The sequence below is a fragment of the Zootoca vivipara genome, chromosome 8, assembly GCF_963506605.1.
Source record: "Zootoca vivipara chromosome 8, rZooViv1.1, whole genome shotgun sequence".
Lineage (NCBI taxonomy): Eukaryota > Metazoa > Chordata > Lepidosauria > Squamata > Lacertidae > Zootoca > Zootoca vivipara.
The window spans coordinates 21,307,886-21,321,249 of NC_083283.1; the positions used below are offsets into that span (position 1 = coordinate 21,307,886).

Genomic DNA, 13,364 nt, shown 5'->3' on the forward strand with positions numbered 1-13,364 from the left:
CAAGATCTTGTTCATGTCTGCTCTCTGGTTTAACCTGCCTTTACTGACTGCACTGACTGCTTCTCTTGCAAGCCTTGAACTCCCAGAGAACTGGACATAAATAAAATACATCTGGACCACTAAAAATTTATTGTTATATGAGAATAGATTTTCTTAAGGGGTGGGAATGACATATATACCAGCATTATCAGACAGCTGAGAATCATCACAAAGGTTTTTATATATTTATTTGGTATTGGCTTTCACACTAGGCATGGGAGACATATTGGAGTATTTCTCTCTTTTAAGACACAGAAAACTGAACCACAGCTCAAGGGGATGTCTTGCCTCCTATAGAAGTTTTAAGAGAGACTGCCTCCCAGCCCCAGTCCCAGCGAGCATCAGCCCCAGCGGGCATTAGATTGCCTTATTTATTCAGGAATCCTATAACCTTTTATATATCTTTTAGGCCTATATTATAGTCCACAAAACCAAGTGTCCACAGAACCAAAGTAAGCTAAGTAAAAATGAATAGTAACCGGTAAAAACCCATGGAGGTCCCTCCACAGGAACACTGCATGGCTTCATCCAGTGCCTTCACAGGACATAACCTGCCAAAAGCAGGTGTCTCTGCAAAATGGTCATTTCACATGTCATCTACATCCAGCGAATCACAGCAGGAGTGGCTGCTGACCTTATCAATATGAACTCCTGCTGATTCCAACTCTGCACCACTTCTCTTTGTTTCTTCAAAAGAAGCATAGCAGGAGGAGGGGCTATAATGGGTTTAAGGATGTACAAAATACATATATAAGTCTATGAATAATTTTGCCCTGGGAAGAGGAAAGGGGGGGAATAATTGATGTGACAGATGATAGTGACACCACTGAATGCTCTTCTACTAAGCACGTCAATACAATAACGACAGACTCATTAGGCTATATGAATAAAATAGAAATGGCATGAAATAAAAATATATCAGAGGGGAATTAATGCCCAGCTGGTTTCCATCCATTGTTTATATCAAACACTGTATAATTTATCCTTTACATACCTAGCAAGTAAGTTTTTTTAAAGAACTCTGAGAGTTTCAGTTCTATTTTCAAAACAAGCAAAATATATACTTTTTTAGTGAATGCTTTGCCACATTTACTGAACAGCAGTTCTAAAAGTTCTATATGATACAGAAAATATGCTTGGAAGCTACTTTCCTAGAAGAATATGCTTAGACTAGGAGCAACACAACTTACGTTTGCAACTATTATTAAGAAACAGAAAACTCAATTTCCATTCAATCACATTGGCCTTCTTCAAGCACCAACATACTGTATTATTATTGTAAACTTAGGAGCAACATGAAGATTTTTAAAAACGCCCATCCTCCAACAATGAATTCAACCAGGAGGAGAAAGATTGAAACTATTTTGAGAAAAAGAAAAGATACATCTTTTGAAAGAGCTATATATTTAAGAACAGTACATCATTGCACTAGCAAATCAGAGGTCACAACTGCCAAAATGATAATCATATGTGAATAAGGTGTGGCATTGCACCAGTATCATATGCATGCCCAGGATGTTGTAGCAACATAACAACATGTGTGAGCACTGCAGAAATCACTACGTTCACCATAAGCAATTTAGTGTCATCATGCAAAATTGTTACTCTACATAGAAATGAGTCATAGCACAACAGAGGGTGGGACTAGGTACAACCCAGCTAACAGCTGCTAAATATTTGAGCCATCGTGAAGTCTGCTATATCAGAACAAACACTATTTCATACTAAGGAGTTAGGATGAGATTGCCACTAACACACAGCAAAGCATGGTGGACTCCTCACTTGCCTCACACTTGTTGCTCTGGCTACATCAGCACATGCCATTCTTTGTACTGTATCTATCTATCCATATCATCAAGAGATGGCAGTCTAAGATATCTTAAGATCTCATGAGCAAACACAAACTAACAAATTATCTGCCTGCTCCCAAGCCAACTTAAAATAATACTAAACCACAATTAATCCATGCATACTATATTTTTCTCCTATTTTAGGAGGGAAAGTTGTCCTTATTTCTCACATCTAATTATATTGGAGAGGTATGAGTGTGAAAGACATGTCAAATGCATATGATTTTGTCTAAAAACAGAGGAATGTGTTTGTGCCTATTAACCAAACTTGCAATTAAAAACAAATAAGATATTCTAATATAAAAAAATCAAAATTATTTTAGTCAGAGATTATGTATTTAAGCACAAATGTTACTAGAAACATGGTAAATATATTTTGTAATGTTGATGCCACTGTTCAATTATCTGTTTTAACTATCTTTAATATTGTATTTTTATATTATAGTTGCCCACCCTGTGACCTCATGGTAAAGGGCAGGTAAGGTATATCATTAATAACAATAATGTCACTGCTTGTTTGCATATTACATTGTTTTAATGCATATTTTAAGATATAGCAGCCAAAGGCATATAAATATATGTTCTTGGTATAAATTACTTTAAATTATTAGTTAGAATTGTAATTGAAAAAGGTAATCTGACTTTTGTTAATATATATCATGCTGACTTTCATCAAAGCACAAACACATTTCATTATTATTGTTAAGTGTGAATACTTTAACCACCTGTTTCTCTTTAAATAAAGATAAAAATTACAAGGAAACAATAATTTGTTCACTGTCACATTGCTAATGATACACACTGATTCCAGCACAAGTCATCAACTAAGCCCAGAAGCCAAGAAGCTTTCAGCTGCAGATTTTGAATCAGCAGTTCAACAAGACAATGAGTTAACATCACTATGATTGCCTAGTTATTTGGCTGGATATTTTTAGCAGTATTTAGACTCAAAAGCATTTATTCTGACCCTGTGACAAAATGTTACATAGTGTCCATTGCTTACAATTAAACACAGCAGTATGTGTTAGAGCACTACTGTAATAACTTCATAAAGCAGTGAATAATAATTTAGAGGTCAGTGTGGCCATTACGTAAGAAAAATGACATTTTTGTGATTACATGATGTTTGAGAAACATAGAAAAGTCAAACGCAATCTTGTCTACAAACTTGATCTTAACAGGCAAACAGTAGTTACTATGAAAGACAAAAACATGCTAAACCTGTTACAAGATCACAAAAGAAGCTTGTATTTCAGTCAATCAGGTAGTCCTGCCATCCACAACACATATATGTAAGAAACAAAAATTCAGAGAAAACATGGAGCTTCCTGATATCACTGCCCAAATGGATCAGAGCTGAATCATTTTGCAAGAGAAAGGGATGTAACACAGCCCATGAAGAAAATGAAAATGTCATTAGGACCAGAAACAATTGCCCTGAGCCTGCCTGGACAGCTCCGTGGTGCTGAAGTTACAGGGCAGCTCGGCAGCTTTTTCTCCGTGGCGGCTTTTGCCGCCTGCAAGGCCTGTGCCCTCCGTGCTGCTGCTAGCCAAGTGGCCCACAGGTGCAGGGACAATAACTGCTTGCCAGAATGCAAGGAGTCGGTCAATGTGGGCTGGGAGGGCTACACGTTGTTGCAGGAAGATGGCGGCTCTCGCAAACCCACCCCGACAGAAGGCTACCAAGGCCTCGCCGGTACACCTCCGCTCTGCCTGGGGTGTGCTGCTAAGTGAAGACAAGGCAGGAGGCGAAGGAAGGCCACTTTGGCAGTGGCGACTGCGGGGAAAGGGCCCACTACAGATTCTCGTGTGCGCTTAGTTCCTTTTCCCAGCCATGCTGCTGCCGCCGCCTCCTCCTCTTCCTGAAACCATCCGCTTCCTACACACCGGGTTACAACAGCACCTGTGCGGCCATATTGGGTGCCTGGCCCCAGTCCATGCCTGGCTGAACGGCGAATAGGAGCCTGGAAACCGGGGAGGGGAGGGAACCGCTTGCTCTTTTCCATCTCCTGCAGGGATGGAACGAGGCAAGAGGCAGCCACAATGAGGAGCTAAATGCACTGGCAAGCAGCCTCCGTGGCTTCCCCTCAAATCGCTCCTCTCAAGAGTCTACCACCTCACACAAATGCACACCAGCCAGCCAGCCCCTACCTAACCCAAGCAATGCCCTAGGGAGGGGTGGAAAGCGAGGGGCTCGGCTCGGCGGCCTCACCCTTCCTCCTTCTCCTGAATGAGCCACACAACCGCGGGAAGAGGGTGGAGGGGAAGAGAAGAAAGTAGCCCTTACTTAAGCACGGATTGCTCCTTCTCTTCTTCCTTCTTCTGGCGATCCATGACGGCCTGGATGATCTTCCTCTCTTCCTCCGTGAGGTGGCTGAGGTCGGGCACCTCGGACTGAGGTGGAGGCGGCTGAGGAGGAGGCGCAGGGCCGCCCCGGGGCCCAACAGGAGCCGACATATTTGGTAGACGGAGCTTCAGCAACACTCTATACTGGAAAACACTGGGCTAACTCAGGCGGTGGCAGCGGAACAAACAGCCGCCGCTGCCGCGGAGTGAAATACATACAGATCAATATACTTTTGGAATCAATCGGCCACCTAATTAATGCCCTGCTTGGGAGGGAAGGGGAAGAATCAGCGTCCGTGAAGGGGGGGGAAGGGGCTTGCTTTGGGTAAGATGAGAGGAGAGCAACAATAAAGGGTCCCTCTCCCCCCCCCCCGCACACACAACCCCTCTCACCTGCTCAGTGGTGAGGAAAGGGGGGAAGGAGTCGGGCAGTAATGGGTTTCTGGGGAGGGAGAAGGATCTTCGGAGGGGAAAAACGGAAGGGGGAGCCCTCACTAAGTGGGGGAGGAATGGGGTCGGGGTGGGGGATATCTAACACGGAGGAGCCTTAAGGATAAGAGCCGGGGGCGGTAGTTGGTGAGGGGTATCGGTTGGGCTCTGGCGGGATGTAGTGAGGGGCAGTATTTGCGGGTGGGGGGCTTCTCACTCCAACCGAAGGCGCCCCCTGCTTGCGACCGGAGAGTAGGAGGTCGCCCGGCGCCCGGGGAGCCCTCGCGAAGCGGCGGAAGGGCCGGGGGCTCCGAGGGCGGGCTGAGGGGGCGAAGCGTCGGGGTGTCGCGCGCTGTAATAGTAATGGTGGTGCCGATGGTGAGAGAGGAGCCCCGCCGGCACCCTGAAGCGCAGAGCGGGAGAAAACCCCTTGGGGCGAGGGCGAGTCCCGGGCGCCAGCAGCTCCCGCCGGCTCATAATTCCAACCCGCTGTCCATGGAGGGGACCGTGGGGCAAAGCAGCTCCCGCCGGCGGCTTCCTCCTCCTCTGCCGCCGCCGCCGCCGCCACCACCAGCAGCCGCCGCTTCCGCCACCCGCGCTTCAACAAGGCCTCGCCGCCGCCGCCTCTCGTGGCTGCCTCGCTCGGCTGCTCTTCTCTCAGCTCCGCTGCTGGCGACGAGCCGCCTAACCCATCGCATCGCGGAATTAAGAGGGAAAGGGGAGCCGGGCGGGGGGAACGGCGGCGACGACGACGACGACGACAATACCGGGAATCACGGGAAGGGACTCCTCATCTTCCTCCCCAAATCTTCCCCCTCCCGCTCTTTCTCTTTTTCTCTCCTTTCCCCCCCCCTTTCTTTCGTCTTCCTCCCCCTCTCCCAGCCCGACAGCGACGTTTCTGCCTTGTCGCCTGAAGGCGCGGGAACGGAGCGCGGGGCGGGGCGCGCTGAGGAGAAATGCGGGGAGCGTTAAAGGGAAAAGCCGCTCGCTTCCCACACAGCCTCTAGATGAAGCCTCGTGCGACACGACGCGCGTCGGCAACGTCGGTTGGAGGGGGGGGGTGAAGCAGGGAGAGGCTGGCAGGCTGTGAGGGGAAGACGTTGGGGAGGGGGCGGGTAGGCGGGGCGGCGCGCGATGGGGGGGAGGGGGCAGGAGAGAGAGAGAGGAGTTGCGTTTGTTTATTTATTTATAAACGCACCGGGAAAAGCGCGGGGGGGGGGTAAGGAGGCGAATGGCTGCGATAAAAATCACGCGAGGCAAAAGGGGGAGGAGCCAAGTGGCACCGGGGACGCGCGCAATTGAGAGGACTGGGCCCAGCCGCTCCAGGGAGGCCGCGAACGGCCGCGAGGGAGCGGGCGGGGCGGAGAGCGTGACAGACAAGCGCCCTGCCTGCCTCAGGCGTTATTTCTAGCGAGCTATGGAGGCGCGGAGAGAAAAGGTTGGCATGGAAGAGAAGGGTTCCCCCCCTCCCCACATACACCCGAAATTCGGGTGAAGAGAGGCAATGCTGAGCCAGGGGGAACCCTGAGGTGGAAGAGGTACAACTTCGCGAGGAAAAAGAGATGTGCCAAGGTAGTTTTCTGGCTCGTCTGGACCCAATGCGGATTTGTTGCTCCCTCGGTAACTTCAACTCGCCTTGCTGTCACATTCACATTAAGGGAGATCTCGCTGTAAGCGAGTGGCAGTTGACCAAGGGGCAGGGAAAACGCTAACAAGGTGGACAGACAGCTGCAGCTGGCATGGGAAGGACTATGGGTTAAAGTGGGGGCTGTAATCTGTGTTTGGGATTACATAACCAAGAAACGGTTGCTATTTTAGATTCATTTAATAAGGGCCTGGACATAGGTGTTTGGCTTTAGGGCAGTTGTGGCCAAACCCTTTGTACACAGGGTCGAGGGCAAGGGATGGCCACACTGCTACAGGCGAACTGCAGAACATAGGCAGTTCCCCTGTCACTGGCTCCATTTGGGATGGTTTCGCTTCTTCCATGCTGAGCTAGGCAATCGGCAACGCAAGGTAGAGAGATGCAAGGTTTATGGCTCCTCTTGTCACCCTCAGTTGGACATCTATAATATCTCTATGTGAGGGGAAAACATCTGTAAACATTACAGATGCAGTACTTTGTAGTTCCACTGTGGCACAAAAATAAGGATCTTCATAACTTATTTATAGAAGGTCTCCCCAAATCTTGCATTCATCTGTATACACTGCATCGTAAAAATCAAGGAGCCAGCACTTTGTGGCATCACTGAGGCACAAAAAATGGATCCCAAATATTAAACTTTGTGGCTCTTATATTGACTTCATAATAAGCACAGATTCAGAAGTTAATGACATTGCTATGGCATGAAAACATAGTTGCAAGACGCAAGTCCTTGTGCTTTTTACACAAAATTACCCCATTTCCACCATCAAATCATAGATCACATCAGTACCTATGGGCTTCGTTATAATGATTATAAATTCCACCTTGTGATGCAAATAACTAGATGCTCCAGATCCATTAAATTTGTACTCATGATGACACAGTAACTCATAAAAATGAGTTTAATCATTTGTAATGCACCAATGCTGGAACCTAGATTTGTAGCACATCTTCTCATCTTGCATCCTTTTTTAAATAGAATATTGGAATCCATTATATATTCACAGTTTGCCTAAACACTCCAAAATAATCTTTCCAACATCATCTGGCTTTTTGCATGGGTCTTCATAGGTCCTTGTAAGTTTTACATGTATCCTTACATCAAACCATATCATACCCTATAGCCATGGCTTATCCCTTCAGCATGAAGAACACAAATCCATTATGTGCTCTGTGTGTAATCCACATCAAGGGATCAGAATACATTGTGTCCACATAGTTTTCCCATTTAAGTCCTGTAAATTATTGATTTTATTTTTAACTAGCTGGCCCTGCCACGCGTTGCTGTGGCTCATCCGTGTGATTCCCCCCCACCCTGTCCTGACCAATCACGTATCACACCCCCTCTTACCCCCATCCCTGGCTCATCCCCCAACCCACACCCAGGTGAGTCAGTACCTCCATTCGGCCTAGTCTGTAAAGGCTTCAGCCTAGTATGTAAATGGCAGCTGAGGTTCTGTTGAGAGGGAAAGTTTTATAGGTGCAGTACCAGTGTAGCCGCCGCTAGAGGGCGCTGGTTTGCAACCTGGTTCTTTTACCAGCATGCATTTTTGTCTGAGTGGTGTGTTTTGAAACACAGGGTTTTGGGTTTTTTACCTGGCACAGGTGTGACATCTGTCTTTGAAAATGGTACGGGGTCACTCATATTCACATGCGGCATTGTGTCAAAATTTGAACGCAATCAGTCAAGCAGTTTTGGTGAAACATGGTTTTTATATATATAGATAAAATGAAAAAAAATTAAAAATGTATCAGTTATTTTTTCTCAGCTTTCCCAAGCCTAGCACCTTCCTGATGTTTTGGACTACAGCTTTCATCACTAGCCCCAGGCTGTAATCGAAAAACATCTGGAAGGCACCAGCTTGGGGAAGGCTGAGGGCACTTCCTAAACTTATACTAATATCAGATCACTGCATTGTAAAAATCACAATGCTAGTGAGTCTTTTCATTACTGTGTCACAAAAACTGGAATTTGGAAATGATACTTCCCAGACTGAATGATTTTTCCATTCCAACAAATTATGCTTCACATATCATAAAATATATAGTTCCAGCTTTTCCTAAACACACTTACCATTTGAAGCCTCTTAACAGATGGTTGTAAAAAATGTTTACAGACAAGCTCAGATACGGTTCAATACAGTTGTGCCCAGGAAACTGGTTATTTGAGAGACTAGCTGGTAAAATGTTTTTTTTAATGCATTCAACACTACATAAAAATCTGTACCTCAGATTTATGTTTTTATGATGCGATACTAACTTAGTATGGGCACTCAATGTAACACTTTCAAGGGTTCAAGGTGCTTCTGAAACAGGTTTTTTCCAATCTAGATTTTTGCCCCACAGTAGTTCCATGAATGTTACCATCAATTCATTTACTTAAAAAAAAATATTGTTGCTCAACCTTGATCAGTTACTGGAGAAATTGGAGTTCTTGGTGAAGTCCAGAAATAAACAGTAAATTGCAAGAACTCGGGCCAGGAGGAAGATGAATTTGAAGTAAGTCTTCAAAATGTTTTATTTATGTAATGATAAGATGAATTCAAATAGGAATCAATTCCAGTATGATAATGAGGCAAGTAAAAATAAATTCCAGTGAAAAAATCCCAGGACAAGGCCCTGTTTCGCCAATTCTTCATCAGCAATGTTTTAATGGTCAGAGTGTACCAAGTATGTTTGCCATCTTATCATTACATAAATAAAACCTTTTGAAGACTTACTTGAATTTCATCTTCCTCCTGGCCCGAGTTCTTGCAATTTACTGTTTATTTCTCAACCTTGATCAGTGGCAATACGAAACAGTACAAGATGACATAAATTAATTTAAAAGCCATCAGTAAAATAAAATAGATAAAAAAAAAACCCCTGCAAACAATGGTCACTAGAAACAGCTGGACAGAGGTATCTGAAGAAGTGTGCATGAAAGCTCATACCAAAATAAAAACTTAGTTGGTCTTTAAGGTGCTACTGAAGGAATTTTTTTATTATGTGGTTAAAACAGTAACTCATTAACCTACAAAGCTGGAGTAAACATTTTTAATGCAACCTGCTATTTCTGCTATGCCCAAAAGAAGGTGTCACAAAGCACTGTGTTATTTGTATATTGTGAGTCTATGCAGATCACAAACTCTAATTTGATGGTGGGTTGGAATTGAGGTCCTCCATGTAAAAGACATGAGGATCCATGATTAGAATCTTTGTATAAAGTAGTGGATTCATGGTTTTATACTGCAGGCTGTGGACAAGGATGTGAGTGATTTGATGGCAGTTTTGTATGGTCTGGTCTATAACAAAAATAAAATTAATTCAGCAGAATCTATTTATATTATGCTAGACCAAACTTTTTTACTATCTGCTACCTGCCTGAAAGTCATGGTGGAGACATGTAGGAGAAAAAGACAAATAAGGCCCACCGTGACTGTGAAGGTCCCCACCAGTGACCAGCACATTTCTACTATTGCCAAAGTAGAAAGCTTTGCACCTAGTCCAGCTAGGAATAATTTGAACGTGGAATAATTTCCTATATAATATAATAATTAATAGCTGTGAAATAATTTGAAAATGTCTGTGTCCAGCTTAGAGTATATTGTCCATTATATGCATTATTTGCATTTACTGTACAGTATTAGGGTCATTGATTAGCTAACATCTAATCCAGTTTCTCATTTCTTACCCCTTCTAATAAATCTAAACACTGTTTGAAATAATTCAGAAGAATCTTATTATTGCCTGATTGAAATTTATGGAGTAAAGAACAGTCACCAAAGGAACTACTGTATAGTAAATTGAGTTCTATAGCAGCTACCTACTGGGTTGAAAAACAAGGGGCTTCTTTCAAAACGAGTTAGCACAGCTTCAGAACTGGAGGAAACAACTAGATACCGGGTATATATCAGAGCAAACTGTCTTGGTGGCAAACATGATAGTTTTCCATTACCAAGAAGATCACATTTATTAAGATGTTTGTTTGCTTGTTTTACTTATATACCATTTTATAGAGACTTTCAAAGCAGCTTGCAAAAGATTTGTACATACAATATAATCATATTCAAGGGTAATATTAGCAACAGAAATACCGTGGTATCCATATGGTGCCAAGATTCTTCAGGCAGCATTTCCCTGACTTCATCTTTGGTCTTCGGTAGTGTTGCCAGGCAGCAAAGCCACACAGAGACTGAGTGGACCTCTGTCACTCAGTATATGGTGATTTCAAGTCTTCCTGTGTTGGCAGCATCTATGAGTAATGGGTTTGGGTTTTCCTTCTTCAGACTTCTGACAAGATTTGAAAAACTAGCTGGGAAGTGCCCACGCACCTGGTACCTGACCACACTATACTGACATACCAGCTACCTTTCATCTATTCTTTTGAAACTGAGGGAGAATTACTCTTTCCTCTGGCTGTTCAGCCGTTGGTCTATGTCCAAGAAGAATAGATTCAAGACTGGTAGTTTCCCAAGTGAGCAGTGTCTGGTGTGGATTTCTTTATAAGAGAATTAAAACCTCCTTCTTGAGGGAAAATAGAACCTCTACCCTATCAGCAATGAATGAACAGTATTCTCAACATATAGGATGGTCTACCCAGAATATCGTATTTTCCAAGGACTATGATACTCATTTCTTGGAAAAGATTATGTTCTCAAATTGAAAGTGTGGGTTGAAATTGAAGCCAAGCAATTGCTGCCTGTTGAAAAAGGAGACTTGGTTTTCTTGGTGTATGGTCACTTCAGATAGACAAGGGAGAAGACGAATGAAACTATTGCTTAACTAGCCCATTCCAACTAATAAAAAGGGATCTAGCCATTACTAGAATGTATGGGTCATTGTAGATGACTTTGTTACTGGGTAACAATATAATTAACATCTTCTAAGTGAGAAATTGATAGCTAGAGGCACAGGGTTCTTGATCTCTTACTCCCAGTCTGAAGATAGAATCTTCTGGTCGCTGTTTGTTGACCCAAAGCCAACCTGTATATCTATAAATAAAGAGGCCGCGACAAAACAAGTGTTTTGTCAGTAGGTGATACCCTGCTGCTGTGGTATTTACTCTTAGTTAGATAGAACCATGCACATATCATTATACAGAGTACACAGTGTGCTGACTGCCATCTTAGGAGACAAAATCCAGTACCTTATATCCCGCTTCAGATAGTGGCTTGGAAAAAGGGAAGGCTAACTTCTCATACCTAGTCACCAGTCAGTACACAGCCCCAGGAACACAAAAATAGTTTGCTTCCTGCCTGTGCCTACTTGCATTAGTGCACTGGTACATTAATAAAATCAGTATTCTAAGATCCCCACAGCTATATAACGGTGCTTGTCTAGAAGCCACCTGAAATAGTTTTCTGAAAACATTAAGGAGGATCTAAATTCTACAGAGGATTTTTGCTCTGGGCTTCTTCCATTTTCTATTGATCTCACTGCTTTATGCTTAGAATAAGAGTCAGCTGCACTAGTTGAATGATTTTGGCAAAGTGATACTCATGGTTTAATTTCCATAATGAGAGTTGCTTGGATTCTATAAATTTCAATTTCTCCCTTAGGAGTTCTTAGCTGAGTTGTGGTCACTAAATGATGTTTGAACTGTATTCTGCACATGGGATGGGGCATGCTTTACAGTATTTCATTATATTGTTGGGCATACAAAACCTGCCCTGAAACAAAGCTCTAATGAAGCTTCAGCTTAAATGGACCCCTTCAGCTGCTCACAACCAAATCCCCAACAACTTCCACGCCTATCAGTTTGAAAGAAATGATATGCTAACATCTGGTTGGAATCAGACAGTGCAACTATCACCAGGTTGTCCCAAGTGCCAAAGAAAACACACAAGTATTAAGAAATCAACCAGTATGGAATTTGGTTTTCAAATCTTAATTCTTAACAATTCAAAAGAACACTTAATATAATTTAAGTATTTTAAATATATACATAAATTATTGGAACCAAAGCAGCAACCACCCACCATCTCCACTCTTTTTCAAGTCTGCTTCAACTCACTGATCCTGCATGAACAAAACCTAGGCCCTTGATACCTGCCTCCCCTCCCTGCTTCTCAGACATGCTTGTTGTTTTCTTCAGATTAGTCATGACCCTAGCAGGCATAAGCCAATGTTATCCCAAAAGGAAGCCTTTTATATTTCTGGAACTTTATTAGGAAGATTATAAGAAAACCAGGGTAGTGAGCAGATTTACTTCAAGGGTAAGCTAACAAGGACTTCCACCCAGTCATCTCAGCCTAAAAACCCTTTTTTCTGGATATTTTGCTGTCAATGGTACCCAGGCCTGTTTCTCTACCATACAAAGTGTGTTTAGCCTTTGCCAGGAAGTTTGGATTCAGCAGTGAACATATGCTTTCTCTTTACTCTCCCTTCCTAGGCACAGGTAATTATTACGTGTCTCACTCCTTCCTCTTATCTCTACCTTTCTCATTTCCCTCATCACGTTGTCTCTGAACCTACACATTACTCCAAACCATAGTCATGCATTTGAGCTTTCCTTTCTGGTGCATGTAGGCTGCAATTTTGCCTGGTCCTCTAGTGCCCTACTCTATTCCATATAAAGCACTCTATATCTCTGCAACAGCAATTATTTAAACTTATAGTCCTGACAACGTGAATGTGGGTAGCCTATATAATTTGTAACAGCTAACCATCTTGCTATTCTACATCTATGTATGGGTGCTTCAAGACAAAAGCCAATTCACTCAAATGTATGCCAATACACATGCCAAATGAAAATAAACTACATTTGTTTATATTGCCATTTGCTGCTTCTCACTGATTTCCTCACCAAAGCAAGACAATACTGTGTTCCTAAAGTAACTGTTCCCATTGCTATAACCTTGTGTAAAGATGCCCAAAGTAATACTTTTGTGAACATGTCTAAGATAATGGGGTTTTGTGTGCATATATAGAGAGAGATGCAGGCTAACCTGGTACCATAGTATTTTACAGTACGATCACATCTTATGTGCATGTCACTTCTGCAATTTAAGCAATACATGGTTGAATGCTATCTGGTTGATATCCTGTAAATTAAGCCAGCGTGAGGAGTGGAC

At 43.3% G+C, this 13,364-nt stretch overlaps 1 protein-coding gene across 10 annotated transcripts in view; it reads right to left on the reverse strand.

The window, feature by feature from the left end:
• RIMS2 (regulating synaptic membrane exocytosis 2) overlaps positions 1 to 5,716 on the reverse strand; it is a 363,820-nt gene extending 358,104 nt beyond the window's left edge. For all 10 annotated transcript variants that reach the window (XM_035125850.2, XM_035125835.2, XM_035125834.2 and 7 more), the window contains exon 1: positions 4,177 to 5,716. In XM_035125850.2, the coding sequence (XP_034981741.1) occupies positions 4,177 to 4,346 (170 nt within the window). In that variant the 5' untranslated portion in view covers positions 4,347 to 5,716. The remainder of the gene's footprint in view (positions 1 to 4,176) is intronic.
• Between the last annotated feature and the right edge of the window lie 7,648 nt (positions 5,717 to 13,364).